Below are 23,610 nucleotides of genomic sequence, written 5' to 3'. Positions count from 1 at the left end.
GTATTACTGGTCGAGGAGCGACCTTAGTCCTCCGAGCTTCATGGTTCAATCGCTCATCTTGAAGTCATGCGAAAGAGATGGCTACCATAAGCATGTACAGTTGTCGCGCTTTAACTTCTTCCCAGATCTCTAGCTTCAAGCCCTCAATAAAGGTCCACAATAGCTTTTTTTTAGACCAATCATGAGTTTGATTAGATAACATTTTAAACCTGGTTTGGTATTCTTGAATGGTAGAGGTTTATCGGATCTTTGTTAGTTGTCCGTTAATGTTCTCGTAATCGGTTGGTCTGAAATGGATCAGTAGTCCTTCTTTGAATTATCACCATGAAAGGACTCCATGAGTATGTTCAAATCAGTCAAACCACTATATGGCACCCCTTCAAGATGTCTAGCCATAATTTTCATCATAGATGCGTCTGTAATTTTGTGGTACCGAAAATATCGCTCTGCGTGCAAGATCCAACCAATCGGGTCTTCTTCTTCCCATCTAGGGAAGTCCACCCTCATGCATGGATAGTAGGGATCAGTCATAGAGCCTCCTCTCTCCTGGAAGTCATCTCTTTAGTCAAAGCTCTCTCCTTGATGTGATTTCTTCGGGTTCGGTGGTCGGCCCAAACTGAGTTCGGTAAAGAGAGTCTGAATCTTATCCTCCATTCGCGTCTTGAAGGCTTCGAATTTAGCATTGATTGTCTCCTCAGATGTCATAGTATATGCCTTCAAATCTATAATGTTAAGATCTCTCTTTTATTGTTGGGTTAAAGGCATGTCTCGGTTTAGAGAAGTGGTGGCCGAAAGGGTTGGTGGATTGGTGTACGTAGGCTACAGTTTATGCTTGTTTTGTGGCTGTTTTGTAAGAGTAGAATTGTCGTCGAAGAAATAACGATTTCACAATGAAATTTTTAGCAAAAAACGAAAGATTTGAGGAGGAAATTTGATAGCAAAACCTTGATTTAGATAACATCAATGATGACAAATTTGATCAAGAATATTTTAGTAGTATAATAGCAAGGAAATCGGTGCAAGTTGTGATAGCATAATTCTCGTCAAAAAATTCTAACGGTTTGCGACGAAAATTTACAGCAACACAAGAACGTTTTAGAGATGAATTCCTTTATAGATCAATCTCAAATGGAAGCTAAGATAATCTATGAAGCATATAAGAAATTTTGTTAAAAAAGGATAGCAAATAGATTTGTTAAAGAAAACAATGTGCGGTTGACATTTTCTACAGCAATCCTTCGTTCACAAAGATGACAACTTTTACAATGAAAGAAATTCGCAACACGGGATAGATAAAAAGACTTCTTCTTGGTATTTTGAATAAAAAATTACAGCAATAAAAGGTATTGGTGATAGGAGAATACTAGATCTCTTGATGCAATTGGAGGTGACGACAGTAGATTGATTTGATCTACGGCAGAAGATGACGGTGGAGATGGCGACATCAAGGGCAATTATGAGAATTACTTGGTTGGTGGTGGGCGGCAAGGGTGGCAGCAAAAGCAGCAAGATCGCTGCTCTGATACTAGATGATAGAATCCTAGAGGAATTCTATGTAGATTGATCTTTGAGGGGGATCAATCCTTGGAACGCTATAGGGGTTCCACCCTCCTAGAAGTCGACCATATGGCTGTAATTGTAGATGGATCTTGTTATAAAAAAGATGGTGGCTATATATTTATATAGGGCTTTAAACCTTAGCCCTAAGGGTTGCTTCCTAAGTGAGTTACCCCTTTTGCCCTCAACCCTAGTCGACCGACCTAGTAAAAAAAGGGAGGGTGGGTGGCAGCTAGGAAGCCCAAAGACTCAAATATAAACCCTTCCACTCTTCTTTATAGGATAGATGCGGTTAGGTGGGGTTTATTACAATCTCATAAGATTTTTATTAGCTGATTCTTGGTTGAGTAGAACCCGACTCTAGTAGGGTCATATCATGGAACTCATCCTCCAACAAGCCCCCCATTTCCTCTCTTACATACTCATGCCAGAATTGATGTGGCAATGGGGAGAGTGATAGGACCTCTGACAACCCCAGCTTTAGGTTGAATAATCCGCCTAATAGGTTAGCAATGAAGTGGCCATGATCTTCACTGTAGATGTTGTAGTGACCACCACCATCTACATCGACGTTGACGCAGTTGTCGAGCAGCAAAAACCTCTCGCATCGCTCTCCTCATCCACAACAACCGCTCGTGGCCCTAGTGGTGCTATTGTCTACTACTGCTAACGTCATCCGTCATCATCAACTAAAATGTTCAAATTATTTTTTTATCTTTTTTTTGTTTCCGTAGATAAAACCATGCCAAGGTGAATGAACCTAGATGTTTCACTTTCGTAACTATAAAGATACTAATATAATTTTTTAAAATAGAGGGACCAAAATGTTAAAGGTGGCTAATTACATAAGTAATATTAATTAGCCCATCAATTAATCTCTTATCATTTATATAATTTTTATACATTAATTAATTATATATTTAATGTAATAAATATAAGTATCTTTTATTAAGCGGAGCAGCCCTACCCATCGTGCCAACCCACGCTTTCCTTCTCATCGAGCCCAGTCTCTTGTTCGGCGAGGCTTCCACTCATTCTCGATCTCAGCCCCAAGCTCGCTCCTCTTCCTCGCTCGCTCGGTCGTTCACCTTCTCTCGTCGCTGGTATCATCGACGAGCAAACAGGTAAATAATTTCCCTGTCTCCTCCTGGTAGCGCTTCACCGTCTCTTTTTCCGTCGATTCTCAAGGAACACTTGCTTGTAAGAATCGATCTGATCAGAGCTTGTTATGTTTCCTTTTCTCTCTGGGCCTATCTATGTTGCATGAGATTTATTGTATTCTGAGTGCCGTTTTCGTGCTTTTCGTGGTGGGTGGGGCATTTGGTGTGCAATCATCCTCCGTGCAGTCGTTGATGTCGGAGCCATCAGGTTGTCTGCTGTTTATGCCCTTTTGATTCATTACCATTTAATATGAGCTTCATGGGAGGCTTCTACCAAGAATAATTTTGGGGGGCTGAGTTTTCGATTTCAGTTTGTCTTGTACTGACTGATTAGATCATTTTTGACCAATAATCGTAACACTGGAACGGAAGAAGAGCAAGGAAAAAGGAGGGAGGAAGTCCTTATTTTACTGAACATAATGCATGCTAACTTTTGCAAATTAATTCTACACGAAAATCTTTCAAGTGGCTCCTCATTTGTCTAAAATTATATTAAATGATGACTTGATAAGATACTAACATCCTTGTTTGGGGCAAATGCACGAGTGACAGAGTGCAATTTGATTCTATAAGACCAGATGCATGTTTGTTGTCACATCCTAGATTTATAAAAAGAATAATAAATTAGTATTTTATTATCCATAATTTACATAATAAACTTTCTCCTTTTTTTTTTCTTCATTCTTGAATTCAAATCCTTGCCTTTACAATAGTAAATATTCTATTAACTAGAAAAATGATAACATCTTCTTGGTAGGGTCACAAGTCTCTTCCACTCAAGCTACAGATATATTACAAAGTAGTAGATTACTCTGAAAATAAATATAAGATAAAAACATATCAGCAACCACACATGCTGATAAGAACATCGAAAAAATCATAAAAATAATCTTTAATATTCGTGTAATATAAATAAATATCAACAATTCAAAATTGATCCATCATAAAACTTACGCATCAGAAAAGCGATAATAGTTTCTTACGTAATAAACAAAATCATGCATCAGCCACATGCAACACATACATAATAACTAGATAACAAAGGCGTACATCACACCCGATGGTGCACTCTCCCAACTGCGGATGTAGAGGCATATTCCACGGGATGGATTCCTCCCAACAATGGATGAAGATAATCCATATCGCACTCCCAACAACGGATGGAGTGGTCTCGCTCACCCGCCCAAGTGGGGAGACGTTCCCCCCAACAATGGATGGAGGAATCGTCTAACCATCATGTCTAACAGTTCGCTAATCCCAAAAAGAAATCGTCATACCTGCCCTCGGTAGGGATACATAAACATTTATGATCATTCATTTACACTCGTCCATTCACTCATGCATACATCAAGAAATCAATATGATTAGATATTATGAGAGACCATACTTGATGTAAATCTGCTAGACTATATTCATTGGTGGCACCGCATTGTACTGAGCCTACAACTCCTTTCACATGTTGCACTTCCAATGTGAACTACTAGCCTAGTTACATCTACTACGTGATAATAATCATATCAATATCATAAAATTAAGAAAAGTAGAAAATCAATAATCATTTTCAAATGATATCTTCAGGTAAAACCTTTAAGTTCATCGAATCATAAATACATGAAACATCAATCTCTCAATAGTCCTCAATTAACCAAAACCCTAATTGGAATGACTCAATTGACTTAAACTAAACTCAATTCGATTATGACATAATATAACCAACCTCAAATCCTTATAGAACCGGCCTGGAATCACCCTAGACTGGTCTAATTTAGATTTGATTGATTTCAATTAGGTCAAGTAGGTTTGAATTAGTCAAGTTAGTCTAGAATCATCCTAAATCGATTTTAACTGATCAAACCTGTTTGATTTAGTCAATTAACGTGCTCAAACTAATAAAGAGAGAGGAAATTGAACTATGTCATATGATGCTAACCCAAACCGAACCAACCCACCTGAGTCTTGGATGGGTCACATGCGCTGCATATGCCTATTCCAAGTAATAGATTGAGTTGAGGTACAACAGGCTAGATAAAGGAGCGACGATGTGTCTAATGCCAATCGCATAGTTGGGCAAGCTTAACTTCATGGACTAGGCTAAGCCTCACTTATAAGCTGGGCTGAGTTTTACCACTGAACTAGGCCATGCTTGGCTCGCGAGTTAGTCGTACCTAGACACATGAGTTGGGGTCGTGCCTGACTACATGGATTAGGTCGTACCTAGCTGCATGAGCTAGCCCATGCCTGGCCACATGGGCTCGGTCATACATGGCCACATGGACTAAATCGTACTTAACCACATGGGTTGGGTCATGCTTGGCTACATGAGTTGAGTCGTACCTTGCCAAATGAGTTGACTCCTATCTGGCCACATAAGCTGGGTCATGCCGAGTCACATGGGTTAGGTCATACATGAACACATGGGTTGAGTCGATCTGGTTTGATATATCAACTTAACTCAAGTCAAACCCCAATTAAACTCCTTTTATCAAATTAGATTTTAATATCTAAGATTATTAAAGAATGACTCAAATCCGTTAATTAAAACTTTAAATTCACGATCTTAAATTTAAAACTAATTACATTATAGAAATTCACACATAATTATTAAAAACATAGATATATCTAATTAAATAAATTAGAACTATTATGCTAATCCAAAAATAGGAATTAATAATTAAATCAATATTAAAATTCACTTAAGCTTTAGAGATCAATATAAATCAAATAATCATTCTAACATCACAAAATAATTATCATTATTTACTAATCAAGAAATTTTGAAGTTAAAACATCATTATACATCATAAAATTATAACAATCTCAACATCAAGATTTTAAAATATGAATCAAAGCTAGTTAAAAAAGAAAGAATCCTACCTCTCCTCGGTTATCTTTTCCTCGATATCATCTTCTTAGGAAGTCCTCTCCTTAATCCTCCCGTTGTTAGACTCGGTGAGGAATGAGGAATGAGGAAGGAGTAGTCCCCTTTATATAAGAGAAGATGAGATCTCCTTGAAAGGTAAGTAATAATTTAATTTAATTTTTAATTTATTTTTATTTTTCTTTCACACATAAAGAAAGAAATATAATATTTATTTCTTATAATTCACATACGAAAATGAAATGTAAACTATTTACTTCCTAAAAATCAAATCATTCATTAGGAAATAAATCAATTAATAATTTGATTGATTACTAGAATTCCTAACTTATCCACATGATTAAGGAAATCAAATTTAAGCATTTCCTTAACTATAGTACACAAACATAGAAGTTAATAATAAAGCAATACATCATTAATAGTAATTAATTTATGTTAAGGGAGAAATTATCGGTGATTACATTTGTTCTCTTTAAGCTCAGGTTTTATTTAGTGAATTTAGAACAAATGGTAATAGTGCGACCACTCGTGTAGTGAATGCTGGTTACTTGGTCAAGTTTATATATGATCCTGATTTGGAGAAATCTTGTGATAGTCTTCCAAGAGATTTATGTTTTAAAAGATATGTATGATAGTGAAGCTGTTAGTGTTAAAACTTAAAACCACATTGAGTATGTTCAATGAGTTACCTATTAGGACTACACCAAGGATCTGGCTTAAGCTCTTACCTTTTTCCTTTAATAATAGATGAACCTCTTTGGTGTATTTTATTTGTTGATAATATTCTTTTAGTTGATGAGAGTTTAAATGAAATTAATTCTAAACTTGAGTTGTGGGAACAAACCCTGAAAAGTAAATGTTTTAGATCGAGTATGACTAAGATTGAATATATGTGATGTAATTTTAGTGATACTACGAGTAGACCTAAAAATATAGTTAAGTTGGATGGACAAATAGTTTCAATAATTCAAAGTTTTAGATACATTGAATCAATTGCTCAACAAGATTGAGGGACAGATGAAGATATTATCAATAGAGTAAAATTTGAGTCGTTGAAATGAAGAGGGATATTGTGAGTTTTATGTGTGATCATTGGGTATCTTATAGATTAAAAGAAAAATTCTATGAGACCGTTATTGTAACAATAATGTTGCATATATGTTAGATGGTCAAGTAACAACATATATATATATATATATATATATATATATATATATATATATATATATATATATATATATATATATATATATATATATATATATATATATATTTGTTTCCTTGAAATGAGAATGTTGAAATGGATGTATAACTTTGATAGAGGATAACATGAGGCAGAACTATTTAAAATCATATAGTTATATGCTATGGAGGCCTAATATATATACATAATTATTAGAAAATATTAGATATTAATATTAGAGATACGAAAAGAGACTGAGAGACCTTAAAAGGGTTACTCAGACAGATTTAAATTCTCTTAATTTAATTAAGAATATAATTTTTTACAAAGCTCAATGACAGTAAATGATCCATATAGTAGACCTAAATAGTGAGAACTTTATGGCTTTGTTATTGTTGTTATTGGTTCATGGCATTTGTTTTAAGTTGCTAGGTTTATATCCCACCTATGTTTTTAGAAGGGCAAACACAAATCAAGTAATAAATCTGCCTGTGCAAATTGAAATATCGAAACTAATCATAAGATCGTATTGTCACGAACGGTCGTCGTGCACTCGCAACAACTTCGTTCAACGAATCGTTCATCGCTTTTTCCTATATGTACAAATGCTTGGCAGTATGTTTTGCCTTGGTTTTGTGTGTTTTTGCTTGTAAAAATGCATGTTTGAACATGTTGCAACGCTACAGTGCGACCGCTCACTGCGTCGAGCAAAACCATCCCAAAATGGCTCCGGTTTCGTGTGCCACAGCCTGTTTTCTGTAGATCGCAGTTGCACGTAAAATGTCAGCCATCTCAGCCCCTTGGAACCCCCCGGGTGACACAGGGTTGGATGGGGCTTCGGTATATTGTTGGGCGTTGAACAATCTTCACAAGTTTGCACGTTAACTTAATGGGAACTTGCCTTCGCTCTCGGCACTCGGTGAGCAGTTGTTTGTGGACTTGCAATTGTTCGTTCTACCTTTTAAAGTCATTGTTTTCTCCTTCCTCTCTTTTCTCTCTTGCACTCATGGTACTCATTGAATTGCTTGTAAAGCTCCCCTCTTCACGAAACGTCGGGACTTGTTCGTCACTCGTTTTCAATTTAATCAACTTTCTTTTTTACAGGTCCTTCAGGACCTGTACGAGGTTGCAACTAGGCTGACCCTTTGCAGACGCATATGTCGCAAGAGCGCCTTATGACTTAGGTAATCCTAGTTAAGTCCGAAGAGTTGGCGCAAGGGTGCTTCACGACTTAGGCAACTCTAACTAAGTCCGTGACTTTACCGTAAGGGTGCTTTACGACTTAGGCAATTCTAGCTAAGTCTGTGACATTGTGGTATTAGAGTGGGCAAGCAATTCGAGCAAACCGTGAAGAAACTTCGCAATCTCGCCATGGCAAAGCATCGTGGCAAATTGAGCAAGGCGGGGCAAGTCGGACCATTACCCCAAGCAGCTGCACATGGGCTGCAAATGCAAACTCGCTCTCATGTTGGTGGAGTCGCTCTGGAGGATCATGGCAGCGAACATGATGAGCGAGAAGTTGGCTACTCTTCACAAGTGGAGGAGGCATAATCTGGAGCGCCAACCGAGAAAAAGAGCCATAAGGAGAGACTCATGGCGGTGGAAACCCGCCTAGATGTTCTCGAAGCGAGCTTAGAGGAACTCTACCAAGGCCAACAAAGGCTTCTTGGGGTAGAGAGCTCGCAATAAGAAGTTGAATCCCGAATCGACAAGGTTGAGGCCCTACTCGATCGACTGACGGACGATACCAAAGACTTCATGCAACATTTGCACAAAGTCGTGGTGGAACTCACTTCCAGAGTAATAGCGTTCACAAGGGAACTAAATGCGGGAGGGAGCAACACCCGCATTGCGTCGACATAAAACTTGAGGGCACATGAGCCTCATTGCTATGGAGGTGCTAGGGACGCAGAGGAGCTCGAGAATTTTTTGTTTGACATGAAATAGTATTTTTGAACTATAAGGCTTGATTCTGAAGATATCAAAGTTTCAATAGCAACTATGTATTTGAGTGGGGATGCAAAACTTTGGTGGCGAACCTATTGGGAGGAGATCCAACAAGGTCGATGTCGAGTGGACACATGGGAGGACTTGAATCGGGAGTTTAGAACTCAGTTCCTACCCGAGAACACAGAGTTCGTCGCAAGGAGGAAGCTGAGACAACTCCGCCAAAGTACTTCCATTCAAGACTACGTGAAGCAATTTTCTGCACTAATGTTGGATATTTAGGACATGTCCGAGAATGATAAGCTGTTTAGCTTCCTCGATGGTATGAAGCCATGCGCTCAACAGGAACTACATCGAAGGAATATCACCGATGTGATCGGGGTAATTACGACCGTAAAAAGGTTCACCGACTTTGTTTCCTCAGAGGACTTAGGGAAAAAGAAATAATCTTCAGGAAATCGCCCTCCAAAATATTCTCGAGGGAAGGAGCCTGGGGGAGAGCAAAGGAAGAAGAGTTCCTATAAAGGGTCAAGCTCAAAAGGTAATGCCCCAAAACCTGGCAGATGTTTCTTGTGTGGAGGACCGTACGTGGTGAGGGAGTGCCCACCGAAACAAGCACTTAATGCCTTAACAGCTTCAATCTACTCCTCCAAATCAGACAAGGGCAAGGCCATCGCTCTTAGTTCGAGTAGTTCAGAATTCAGCAACGACGATGAGGAGTCGCAAGGACCCTAGATGGGAGCAATGCGTTTGTTGAATGCTTTGCGGGGTCAAGTGGGGGAGGACACGAAGACAAAGTCACATAAAGCAAGGAGCAATGAGTTGATGTACGTGGACATCAAGCTTAATGGCCAAATAACCTGTGCAATGGTAGACACGGGCGCTACCCATAACTTTATTGCCGATTGAGAATCAAAGCGACTTAGACTGATCTTGGAGAAGAATCCAAGTCGGATGAAGGCGGTGAACTCGGAGGCCAAGCGGATCTTCGGGCTGGCAAAGGGAGTCCCCATCAAGATTGGGACTTGGAGCGGGAGCACAAACATGATGGCGGTGCCACTGGACGACTTTCAAGTGATTCTCGGAATGGAGTTCATGCACGCGGCGAAGTTGGTGCCAATGCTGTTCCTGAACTCCCTATGTTTGATGGGAGGTGACGACCCTTATATGGTTCCCGTCTCTCGGAGTGGAACTAAGAACCTCTAACAAATATCGACGTTACAATTGAAGAAAGGGGTACGAAAAGGAGAGTTAACCTTCGTGGTTGTTGTAAAGCTAGAGCCACTCGACGGGGAGGGCATTCATGAACTTGCTGTGGTGGCGAACGTTCTGAAGGGGTTCATAGATGTTATGTCACCCGAGTTGTTGAAAACTCTGCCACCACGTAAATGCGTGGATCATCATATCGAGCTGGAGTCGGGAGTGAAGCCTCCAGCAAGACCACCCTATTGCATGTCCCCTCCAGAGTTGGCAGAGTTCAGAAAGCAGTTAGATGAACTGCTAAGTGGTGGTGTTATCCGTAGTTCTAAAGCACCATTCGGAGCTCCAGTTCTCTTCCAAAAGAAACAAGATGGGAGCCTCCGACTATACGTTGACTATCGAGCCCTCAACAAAGTGACGGTGAAGAACAAGTATCTCATCCCGCTCATCGCGGACTTGTTCGACCAACTAGGCAAAGCAAAGTATTTCTCCAAACTCGAGCTTCGGTTGGGGTACTGGCAGGTGCGTATTGCTGAAGGCGATGAAGCGAAGACTACTTGCGTGACCAGGTATAGAGCGTTTGTGTTCTTGGTGATACCTTTCGGCTTAACCAACACTTCGGCCACATTCTGCACTCTTATGAACCAACTATTCAAGGAGTATTTGGATAAGTTTGTGGTCGTCTACTTGGACGATATCGTCGTCTATAGCCAAACGCTCGAGGAGCATGTCGAGCACCTTTGGACAATTTTCAAGATTCTTAGGGAGAACACTTTGTTCGTGAAAAGGAAGAAGTGCTACTTTACTCAGACGAAGATCTTATTATTGGGGTATCTAATCGGTGATGGTTCCATTCGGATAGATAAATCAAAGGTGCAAGCTGTTGCGAAATAACGAACTCAAAGAAGGTGTCAGAGCTGAGATCCTTGGTTTCGTCAACTACTATCGGCGCTTTATGGCCGGGTATTCGAAGCGCGCAACTCTATTGACGGAGTTGCTAAAGAAGGAGCAGCCTTGGAGATGGTCTAACAAATGTGAAATTACATTCCAAGATCTAAAGGCTATTGTGTTGGAAGAACCGATGCTTAAATTGCTGGACTATGGGGAGCCCTTCAAAGTACATATAGATGCTTCAGATTTCGCTATTGGGGGAGTACTCATGTAGGAGGGTCACCTGGTGGCCTACGAGAGCCGTAAGCTCAAACGAGACCAAGCGACGGTATCCGGTGCACGAGAAGGAGATGACAGCGGTCGATGGAAATCATCAACTTAGCAACCATACATCCCGATAGCTAAAAAGCTATGATACATATGGAATGCAAATTGACCCCCACCAACAAATTGAAACAAGACGGATCGTTCAAGATTGAAGTTAGGGAAACTATTCTAATCACTTTATCAATAAAAATTTGATGAAGTAATTAGAACATCACTTTGATTCCTTTAAAACGTCACAAACTAAGAAGCTTGATAAGTTGAAAGGAAAATTAAAGATTTTTGGGTTTTGAACGCCACAAGCAGAAAAGCTTGATAAGTTCCAAAGTTCATGCAAGAACTTAAAAACAAAACACTCATCGGTGTTAAAAGTTGAATACACTTCTGATTTCTATTCCTTATAGTTTATATAGTACAAAGACCAAGTACAAAGGGAATGAATTCATTAAATATATTAAATGACATTCATATTCCTAATGCATGAATATAGATTACTCATGAATCTACCTTGAATTGATTTGAATGATTATTCATGAATAAGCTCACAATTCCTAATATGATCCAATATGACTGAATGACCTTTATTTTTTTAAAATGGGCTAAAAATTCATCCTTCTCTTAAGGCTGGATTTTCTTTTCACGATGTGGACTTATTTGAATCAGGTTGACTATTTTAGGCTCTTCTTGTATCCATAGAACCTTGACCAAGTTTTAACCAGCTTGCTCCTTCCAAATGTCTTCTAATAAACAAGTTAAGGCTTCTTTCATCCTTTTAGCTTTAGCTTTTGTCATTGGTCCTTCATGAATAGTTAAAGGTTCTTTGGCAGAATTATAATCAACTTGTTCATTCATATCATTGCCCCTTTCCTCGAAAGGATTCGTCCTCGAATTAGCGCCTTCATCACCGTGATTTTGTTGATGGCTCGACAATCAACACACATTCTCCAAGATCCTTCCTTTTTAGGCACCAACAGAACAGGAACTGCACATGGACTCACTCACTTGCTTTTGGATTTCCTTAGTCTCTTCGGGGTTGCATCTATATGCTGGCTTATTCGGTATGCTTGCACCTAGAATGAAATCAATTTGATGCTCAATTCCTCTAATTGGTGGCAAACCATTAGGAACTTCTTTGAGAAAGAGATCCTCATTTTCCTGCAAAAGATCAACAATAACACTAGACAAACTCTTGTCAATTTTGTTAGAAGCAATTAAAACATCCTTGTACATAAGTACAAGTAAGGGTTGCCTCGTGGTTAAGGCTTTTTTCACATCACTCATTTTGGCATAAACACATTTTTCTTTCACTCAAGCTTTCCTTGTTTTCTCTCCCTTTGTGTTTCCCAATACTCTCATTTTTACCACTCAACTCACCATTTTCTTTTTTCTCTCTTTCTTGTTTCCTCCCCAAAGTTTTGGTTAATGAAGACTCAAGTTCCTCATATTGTTGTTTTATGTGCATTTGGTCTTCAAAAATTGTCTTTGGAGGCAAAGTTCCAAGCTGATATTTCTGTTCATCCGTGATCAAAGAATAACGATTCTTGAACCCATCATGTATTACCCTTCGATCATATTGCCAAGGTCTCCCCAACAACATATGACTAGCTTATATAGGTACCACATCACACCAAACTTCATCCTTATATCTACCAATTGAAAAAGAAACTAACACTTGCCGATTTACCTTTACTACACCACTATCATTCAACCATTGTAACTTGTAAGGTTTTAGATGCTTGAATTTCAGTTTCTCCATGAACAAGGTGCTTGCCACATTTGTACAACTTCCACGATCAACAATCACATTACACAACTTGTTAGCAATCAAACAATGAGTATGAAATAGATTTTCACGTTGTTCACCATGTTCATCATTTTTATTTTGCAAACTAAGTGTGCGTTGAACAACTAGATTTTCACCTTTAGCATACTCTACATCACTAGCATCCTCTAGAATGTCTTCATCATCCTCTCTCTCACTTTCAGATTCCACAATTCCATCCCTCATGATCATAACTCTCTTATTAGGACATTCACGTGCCACATGTCCATGCACACTTAAAACACTTAATACCTCTAGTTTGATTAGGTAGATTCTCACCTTTACCCATGCTGCTTGATTTATTTTTGCCTTTAGTTTCATCAATTTTAGGCTTAACAATGGGTTTATCATCCTTTTTACTCCAATTCGGTTTCCAAGAAGAAGAAGAACCTGAATAAGGTTTTGAATCATACCTTGTTCCTTTTCTTTTGAGTTGCCTTTCAATTTTCATGGCCACATTCACCATGTCCTCACTCTCCACATAATGTTGCAACTCTACAAGATCAGCAATGTTCTTGTTTAATCCACTTAGTAATCGAGCCATGGTGGCCTCGCGGTCTTCCTCCACATTAGCCCTTATCATGGCTATCTCCGTCTCCTTGTGATACTCATCAACACTCATGAAACCTTGTGTCAAGGTTTGCAGTCGTTCATGCAAATCCCTATAGTAATAGCTAGGGACAAATCTCCTCCTTATGATTTGTTTCATCTCCAACCAAGTCTCCACGAGCCTTTCACCATTTCTACGCCTGTCTTTTCACAATTGATCCCACCAAATAATAGCATAATAAAAAAATTCAACAGCGACTAATTTTACTTTTTTCTCTTCAGAGTAGTTGTGACATTAAAAAATAATCTCCACTTTTCGTTCCCACTCCAAATAGGCATCTAGATTATTTTTGCCTTGAAAAGAAGGAATTTTCATTTTGATGTTGCCTATGTTTCTGTCCACACCATCAAAACGTCCTCTCCTAGTTTGTCTCCTAGGATTAATATCTTGACCAATTAGAGTAACTTGGTCATCATCCACGTCGTCGCCACCATCATATTCATCATTGACAAAGGTTGGTTGTCTCCCACGCCATGGTTCACCTTGCAATCTATTAATTGCATCATCATGCCTTTCTAAATGATCTCTTACATCTCCCATCACTTTGAACGAACGTTCAAATTGTTGCTGCATTGCTTAAACTAAAAGATCATTTGATGAAGAACTCGCTTCTTTATTTTTAGACATGTATACAACCTGAAAAACAAAGTTAGAACAACCTCACCAACCCTCCCTCACGTGTTTCACTCTAGATTTGATTCACTCCGCTCGTGTTTCATACAATTTTTGGCTTTTATCGATACTGATCTCACCACTCTTGCCTTTTACCTCTCTTGTTTTGTTATTTGAGTTCTTAGATTTACTAAGGTACTTAAACAAATAATTCAGATTATGACAATTCAAAAATAGTGAAATTAGATAGGTTTAAAAACAAACAAAAGGTAGGCCAATTTAAAGGTGTGTGTAATGCACTTTAATTATAAGCAAAGATTAGAATTCAAATATCAATTGAACAAAGAAAATATTTTTAGAATGAAGAAAGATTTCCAAACCGAAACAGGAATTCAAATGAACAAAGGTAGAATTCTGTAATTTGCAAGAATTCCTTGACTCCGCAAATTTTTTTTTTTTTAATTCTGATCTCTCTTTTTTTTTTGACCTTTGATTTTCCCTCTTTTTTTTACCTTTGATTTTCTCCTTTTTTTTTGACTTTTTGATCTTTTTTTTTACACAATAAAGTGCAAAATTACAAAGAAGAATAGTAATAACACAAGAAACATAACAATGAAGATGAAGGAAGAACAATAATTATAGATATTGTCCAAAAAGAAGAAGAAGAGAAAAGGAAAATATAAAAGATAGCAAATAAATGGATACGCAAACCTCAAACTTGAGCCGAGCTCTGATACCAAATGATGGAAATCATCAACTTAGCAATCATACACCCCGATAGCTAAAAAGCTATTATACATATGGAATGCAAATTGATCCCCTCCAACAAATTGAAACAGGACGGATTATTCAAGATTGAAGTTAGGAAAACTATTCTAATCACTTTATTAATGAAAATTTGATGAAGTAATTAGAACAGTACTTTGATTCCCTTAAAACGTCACAAACTAAGAAGCTTGATAAGTTGAAAGGAAAAACAAATATTTTTGGGTTTTGAACGCCACAAGCAGAAAAGCTTAATAAGTTCCAAAGTTCATGCAAGAACTTAAAAAAAAAACACTCACTGGTGTTAAAAGTCGAATACACTTCTGAATTATATTCCTTACAAAAAGAGTCAGCCTTGTTTATATAGTTCAAAGGCCAAGTACAAAGGGAATGAATCCATTAAGTACATTAAATGACATTCATATTCCTAATGCATGAATGTAGATTACTCATGAATCTACCTTGAATTGATTTGAATGATTATTCATGAATAAGCCCACAATTCTTAATATGGTCCAATATGGCTAAATGACCTTTATTCTTTAAAATGGGCTAAAAATTCATCCTTCTCTTAAGGTTAGACTTTCTCTTCACGATGTGGACTTATTTGAATCAGGTTGACTATTTTAGGCTCTTCTTGTATCTATAAAATCTTGACCAAGTTTTGACCAGCTTGCTCCTTCCAAGTGCCTTTCAATAAACAAGTTAAAGCTTCTTTCATCATTTTAGCTTTAGCTCTTGTCATTGGTCATCCATGAATAGTTAAAGGGTTTTTGACAGAATTATAATCAACTTGCTTATTCATATCAGTAGTGGTCTACTATATTCGAGTTTGGCAGCACTATCTTCTCGGATCACGATTTGTGCCGAGGACGGACAACATCGCTTTGAGTTACTTCTAAACTCGAAAGAAACTTTCCCCAAAGCAAGCACGATGGTAGGACTTCCTGGTTGAATTTAATATGACAATGAAGTACAAGCCTGGGAGAGCAATGTCGTGGTCGATGCGCTAAGCCAGAAAGTGGAGCGGGTGAATGCCATGCAATTGGATGGCGGAGGCCAAGCAAGTCAGTTACACTCCAACTTCCTTTCTAGAATCAGGGATTGACTGTACAATGATCCCCAGGCAGTAATCCTGATGCAACTAATCAAAGAAGGCAAGACACGACGATTTTGGGTCTAGGAGGGACTCGTCTACACAAAAGGGAATAGGATTTATGTTCCTCGAGTGGAGAATTTGAAGCGCGAACTCGTAAGAGAGTGTCACGATTCCCTTTAGGCAGGACATCCGGGCATTCATCGAACATTGGCCCTTGTGGAGAGGGCCTTCTACTGGTCGAAGATGGGGACTAATGTAGAGGAATACATTCGAATGTGCCTTACTTGCCAACAAGATAAGGTGGAGCAGCGAAAGCCGATAAGACTTTTGTAGCTATTGCCCATACTAGAAAGGTCGTGGGAGAACATTTCCTTGGACTTCATATCAAGCTTATCGGCAGTAGGGGGACTAGGATCGATATTTGTGGTGGTTGATTGATTTTCAAAGTATGCAACTTTCATTGTTGCACCCCTACACTATTCAGTAGAGCAGGCGGCCAAGTTGATGATGAAGAATGTGGTGAAGTATTGGGGAGTCCTGTACAATATCATCAGTGATTGAGACGCTCATTTCCTGGGGCGATTCTGGACCGAGCTATTTAAATTGTTGGGGTCTAAGTTATACTTCTCCACAAGCCTCTACCCATAGACGGATGGTCAAACCAAAAGGATAAACTCGCTCCTTGAGTAATATCTTCGGTACTACGTGAGTGCCAACCAACGAGATTGATTGAAGCTGTTGGACATAACCCAATTCTCCTACAACTTGTAGCGGAGCTCTGCGTCCAACAAGAGCCCATTTGAGATCATTACAGGACAATAACCGTCGACTCCTCACACCTTGGCTATCGGGTATATTGGGAGTAGTCCGTCAGTATATCACTTTGCAAAAGAATGACACTGAAATGCGGATATTGCGTGGGCTTACTTAGTGAAGGCAGCCAAAAGGATGAAGAAGTGAGCAGACTTGGGAAGGCGACCACAAGAGTTCAAAGTCGGTGATTTGGTGTCGGTGAAGCTCCAACCAGCATCATTCCAATTTTTTAGGCACAAAGTACACAAAGGATTGGTGCGCAAGTATGACAGACCCTTCCCAATTATCAGTAGGGTGGACAACGTCTCATACAAGTTGTAGCTACCAGCGTGGCTCAAAATTCACATTATTTTTCATGCCAGTAACTTGAAAGCCTACCACTCAGACTCGTAAGATGCTTCCTGAAGTGTTCCAACTCGGCTACCCCCCACTAGAGCCTCATACGAGAAGCGAGTTGAAACCATTTTTGTGGATCGCAACATAAAGCTACCCAATGAAGCTGAGCAGATCGAGTACTTGGTGAAGTGACGAAAGTTTCCCCGAACCGAAGCTAGTTGGGAGCCTGAAGATGCCCTACTACATGAAGAAGCAATCATCAACAATTACCAACAAGCATCGACGAGGGCATCGACAGTTTAAGTGGGGGAGAATGTCACGAACGGTCGTCGTGCACACGTAATAACTTCGTTCAACGAATCGTTCGTCGCTTTTGCCTACATGTACAGATGCTTGGCAGCATGTTTTGCCTTGGTTTTGTGTGTTTTTGCTTGTAAAAATGCTTGTTCGAACAGGTTGCAGTGCTACAGTGTGATCACTCACTGCATTGAGCAAAACCACCCCAAAATGGCTCTGTTTTCATGTACCATGGCCTGTTTTCTGCAGACCGTATCTGCACGCAAAATGTCAGCCATCTCAGCCCCCTAGAACCCCGCGGGTGGCACAGGGCTGGATGGGGCTTCGATATATTATCGGGCGTTGAATAATCTTCACAAGTTCGCACGTTAACTTGACGAGAACTTGTCTTCGTGCCTGACACTCGTTGAGCAGTTGTTTGTGGACTTACAACTGTTCGTTCTACCTTCTAAAGTCCTTGTTTTCTCCTTCCTCTTTTTTCTCTCTTGCACTCAAGGTGCTCGCTGAATTGCTTGTAAAGCTTCCCTCTTCGCGAGATGTCGGGACTTGTCCGTCGCTCGTTTTTAATCTAATCAACTTTCTGTTTTACAGGTCCTTCGGGACCTATACGAGGTTGCAACTAGGCTGACCCTTTGCGGATGTATATGTCGCAAGGGCGCCTCATGACTAAAGCAATCCCAGCTATGTCTGAAGAGTTGGCGCAAGGATGCTTCACGACTTAGGCAACTCCAGCTAAGTCCGTGACTTTGCCGCAAGGGTGCCTCACGACTTAGGAAATTCCAGCTAAGTTCGTAATAGTATGGTGCAAGAAATTACCTTTACACCTTTTTCTTGGCATGACTCTACTATGCGGAATATGTTATGTATAGGAAGTCAAGAAGCCTTGTCTGTATTAAATAACATCTTCCCTGAAAACATTTGGTGCATAATATCTGCACACAGAAGAATTTTCTGTAGATAAAAATCAGGTCATATTTTCTTCTTAATTTGGCTAAGATTTGGTTTTGAGTCATGCAACAATAGTTTGGATCAAGAAGCAGTTATGTATGAAATAATCTGAGTCTATTTTGTTAACACCTATATGTAACAGTCATGTCTTTGTTATGGGTTGAACTTTACATTTGATATGCAGCAGAAACTTCTCTTCCCTTATGTTATGGTGAACAACATTATCTGAAAAGTGATGCTCGAGTTTCTTCTTTGGATTCCATATGGAACATCAAGATATGCTTGAAACTCTCGAGTCAACTAAAACAAAATTTGAGGGTAATTGTGTGCATATTGTCAAGGTGTTTTCTGCTTGTATCTTCCATCTTACAAGTTCTAAGAAGCTTTTAAACACTTTAAGTGACAATTTTTATGTCCTCTCACTATCTGTTTGCAGAAAAAACATATCTATATTGTCACTATGTTGAGAAACTTAAATATCATACATACATTCTACGCCTATTTTTCTATCTTAGAGATTGAGTTTTATGTACGTGATTATTTACATTTCTAATTGTACTCAAAGCCTGACATTAAAGAAAATTAAAAAAAAATTACTCATAAAAGAACCATGTTTTTCTTTTGAATCCATTAAAGTTCCTTGTGTTAGGATCGAGAGCACTAAGAGGGGGGGTGAATTAGTGCAGCAGATAAAATCACGTCTTCCGAAAAAAAACGTTCGTACGATAAAACCGTTTCCGACGTAAAACCGATTTCGGAAACTTATCTTTGAAACACGTTCGTAAATGAACAGAAGGCAGTAAGCTATTGAAGAGGTTTGCAGTAAAGATAAACAGCAGAAAGTAAATGTAAACCAGAGAAGACGACAGTTTATAGTGATTCGGTCAATCGTGACCTACATCCACTCCGATTCCTCTAACGTCGAGGCCACCGGCATCCACTAGAGGTCTTCCTTCAATAAGCGAAGACCAACTCCTTCTTACACCCCTCTTATCCTTTTACTGGGTTTAAGAGACAACCCTTACAAGCACTCACTCTCCTCTCTAAACAGAATTCTAACACTTGGAATTTAGAGGAGGTAAATTTTAGAGATTGCAGCAGCATTCTCTCTTTTAATCTTTCTGTGCTTGTGTTCTTTAACCAGGGATGAGAGGGGTATTTATAGGCTTCAAGTTGATTCAAACTTGGAGTTTAAATCTTTCCCATCCCGGGTTCCACGAGCACGGGCGGTACCACCGCCCAGTGTCAGTTTGACTGACATGGTCCTGGGCGGTACCATCGCCCAGGTCTGGCAGTACCATCGCCTGGGGGCCAGTGCTGGGCGGTACCACCGCCCAGACTGGCGGTACCACCGCCTGGCACCTTGCTAGGGGCAGTACAACCGCCCAGACTGGTGGTACCATCGCCTAACACAGTCTCGAAGACTGTGCCATGACGGTGAGTCTTCTTGGGGCATTGTTTGGGCCTCTTATTGGGCCCAACACAGTTCTTATATGGGTCTAGCTGGACCCTAATTGGGTTGGCCCAAATCCAATCCCAATTACGTGCTAACTACGATTCCTAAGACATATTCTAAGCTAAACAAATCCCTATGTCAATTCTTTCGGCGAGCTTCTGGCGAACCTTCAACGAACTCTCGACAATGTTCCGGCAGACTCCCGGCAAGCTCCTGGACTTCACGACGATCTTCTTGGCGAGTTCCGATGAGCTTCTCTAGCAAGCTCCGCGACTTCTCGACTGGTTCCCGCAGAACTTTCGACGAACGTCCGGACTTCCGACGAACTCTCGAACTCCCAACGTGATCTCGATCTTGACTTCGGGACTTCATTTTGCTTCATGTCTTACCGTCGTAGTTAATCCTGCACATGTAAAACACACTTCGATCTAGACAATTAATCCTAAGCATCTAATCAAGTTGTCCGGCATGTCATTGGTCCCTCGACGCTTCGTCCGATTCTTCGATGCATCGTCCTCTCCTGCGGCCTATTGCCCAATCGGCCAGTTGACTCCGCAACTTCGATATCCTTGGCGCAATGTCCACTCTTCTTGGCCCGATGCCTGAATCCACAGCCCGAAGCCTTCTGTCGATACGTCGACCGATCCACCGGCCTGACGTCCAATCTTCTGACATGTTCCTCCGGCCCAACATGATTTTTCCTGCTTTATTTGTCTAATCCTGATCGAAGCATCCTGCGTCACTCAAAACACAGATTAAAACATAAACATATATTGATTGGTTTAATCATCAAAATCCGAGATTCAACACCTTGTATGGTGGAGAAAAGAAAATAATTTGTCAAGTTTTTTGAAAGTTTCTTTTATCAAATAATCCTATGTTTGTTGTTTGTCATGGAACTGATCCCTTCTTTTTATTCGTGATGGTTTATTTCTGCACATTCAAGCTATATTTATTTCATAATGCAGTTGTTGAGATGGTCAAGCTTGGTTTTTCTATTAAGCTTAAACAGCTACTATTTACAAGTAATGTTTGTTCTCATAGCTTTCAGGCCTCAGGTGTACCATCTCTAGTAAAAATGTCTCGTAAAGGATTAATGGAGCAGGACTTAAGTAAGCTTGATGTGACAAAGCTTTATCCTTTGTCACCAGAAGTTATTTCACGTCAGGCAACCATTAATATTGGTAAGATCTGTCCTTGAACAGTTTATTTTTTAATAGTAACATTTCAGTGTTTTATATGCAATTTTCTTTTCTGATGAGGACATAAATGAGCTGGTCTTTCGTTAGTCACAACAAAATATCTTAACAACAGTGTGAGAGTCACTTAGTATGTTATTGTTATCTGTTTAATTAGATGAGAAGTTGGGTGTGCAAACTGCAAAGTCATTAGAGATAAACTGTCAATATGTTTGAAATGTTACATATTAAATTTATGATGTAAGAAAGAGTCATCTTTCTTGTTTAAAAATATTGACCATTGTTTGGTTTTAGTGCATATTGAACACATAATGGGAGATGTATTAGTTAGGTTTTTTGCTTACTTACCCTTCTATGAGGTGCATAGTGTGATAGTGAATTTATAGTGGCTTGCTTGGCAAACATAGAGTTAAGGTCTATTTTAACCTTTGTGGTTTTGACCATGGACCTCTTAAGTCCTTATGGTTTACTCATTTCTAAAATAATCCATACACTTAAAAAAATGTAGCATATAAGCTTCTCCCGTCAAGTCTAAGTTAACATATGTTAGAGTCTGCTTGCGTGTCATGCTGACTCACAATAAACTATTAATATAATGGCATGTGTAATTTAGAGTTAATGTCCATTTTAGCCCTTGTGATTTTGACCATGGACCTCTTAAGCCGTTATGGTTTACTAATGTCTAAAAATATTTTAAAAAACGTAGCATTTAAGTCCCTCCCGTCAAGTTCGAGTTAACGTTAGAGTCTACTTACGTGATATGCTGACTCATAATAAACTATTAATATAATGACACGTATAATTGAATTTTTTTTTTAAACTGAGGCATCCATTAATGGAGGGAGGAGGCGTCGTCGTGGAAATGACCATCAGCAGCAGCACTAAGTCGTTTCTCCCTAGTAGGGCATCGCATGCACGTAGCTTCTCTTGCGTTGACGACGAGCTCAGGAGCTTCTGGTTCTGCCTCAAGTGGATGTGCGTCGACTAGTCCAACGCTAGGTACATCGTGATCTTCTGGTCCCTCTTTATCCTCCTGGGCGTCTTTATCCCCATCTGTCACGAATGGTTGTCGCGTACCCGCAACAATTTCGTTCAACGAACCGTTCGTCGATTTTGCATGCTTGTACCGAGACATGGCAACATGTTTTCCCTTAGTTTTGTATGTTTTTACTTGTAAAAATGCATGTTCGAATAGGTTGCAGCGTAGCAGTGCAATCGTTCACCGCGTCGGGACAAACTGCCCAAAACAGTTCCGTTTTCGTGTGTCACGACTTGTTTTCGGCAAGCCGTAGCTGCACAAGAAACGTCAACCATCTCAGTACCTTGGAACCCCCCGAGTGGTACAGGGCTGGATGAGGCTTCGATATATTGTCGGGCGTTGAACAATCTTTCACAAGTTCGCACGTTAACTTGACGAGAACTTGTCTTCGCGCCTGGCACCCGGTGAGCAACTGTTTGTGGACTTGCAGCTGTTCGTTCAACCTTCTAAAGTCCTTGTTTTCCTTCTTTCTCTCTTTTCTCTCGTGCACGCAAGGTGCTCGCTGAATTGCTTGTAAAGCTTCCCCTTTCGCGAGACGTCGGGACTTGTCCGTCGCTCGTTCTTCGAACTAATCAACTTTCTCTTTTATAGGTCCTTCGGGATCTGAGTGAGGTTGCAAATTGGTTGACCCTTTGCGGATGCATATCGCAAGGGTGCGTCACAACTTAGGCAATCCTAGCTAAGTCTGAGAAGTTGGCGCAAGGGTGCTTCATGACTTAGGCAACTCAAGCTCAGTTCGCGTCTTTGCCACAAGGGTGCCTCACGACTTAGGCAATTCCAGCTAAATCCGTGACATTGTGGTATCAGAGCGGGCAAGCAATTCGAGCAAGCAGCGAAGGAACTTCGTAATTTCGCCATTGCAAAGCATCATGACGAATCAAGCAAGACGGGGCAAGCTGGACCCTTGCCCCAAGCAACCGTAGGTGGGCTATAAGTGCATACTCGCTCTCATGCTATTAGAGCTGCTTAGGAGGAGCGCGACAGCGAACATGATGAGTGAGAAGTTGGCTACTCTTCGCGAGCGGAGGAGGCGCAATTTGGAGCGCCAACCGGGAAAAAGAGCCATAAGGAGAGACTCACAGTGGCGGAAACCCTCTTGGATGTTCTTGAAGCGAGCTTGAAGGAACTCTACCATGGCCAACGAAGGTTTCTTCGGGTAGAGAGCTCGCAAGAAGAAGCTAAATCTCGGATCGACAAGGTTGAGGCCCTAGTCGATCGACTATCAGACGACACAAAAGACTCCATGCAACATTTGCACAAACTCGTGGTAGAACTCACTTCCAGGGTGACCATCCTCACAAGGGCACTAAATGCGGGAGGAGGCAACACCCGTATTGCGCTGCCACAAAACTTGAGGGCACCCGAGTTGCATTGTTATGGAGGTGCTAGAGATGCTCAAGAGCTCGAGAATTTCCTGTTTAACATGAAACAATACTTTCGAGCTACGAGGCCTGATTCTAAAGAAACCAAAGTT

The 23,610-nt window shown here is 40.1% G+C and overlaps 1 protein-coding gene across 5 annotated transcripts in view; it reads left to right on the top strand.

Moving 5' to 3' along the window:
* Positions 1-2,543: 2,543 nt before the first annotated feature.
* LOC103972758 (eukaryotic translation initiation factor 2 subunit gamma) overlaps positions 2,544-23,610 on the top strand; it is a 33,005-nt gene continuing 11,938 nt past the window's right edge. For 3 of the 5 annotated variants that reach the window (XM_009387102.3, XM_009387103.3, XM_065174675.1), the window contains exons 1-2: positions 2,547-2,681; positions 20,943-21,082. In XM_009387102.3, the coding sequence (XP_009385377.2) occupies positions 20,977-21,082 (106 nt within the window). In that variant the 5' untranslated portion in view covers positions 2,547-2,681; positions 20,943-20,976. Of the gene's footprint in view, positions 2,682-20,942; positions 21,083-23,610 lie in introns of all 5 variants that reach the window. The other 2 variants (XM_009387105.3, XM_009387104.3) reach the window with 2 other exon arrangements.

Source organism: Musa acuminata, chromosome BXJ3-11, assembly GCF_036884655.1.
Source record: "Musa acuminata AAA Group cultivar baxijiao chromosome BXJ3-11, Cavendish_Baxijiao_AAA, whole genome shotgun sequence".
NCBI lineage: Eukaryota > Viridiplantae > Streptophyta > Magnoliopsida > Zingiberales > Musaceae > Musa > Musa acuminata.
This window is presented reverse-complemented; position numbering and strand designations above follow the sequence as displayed.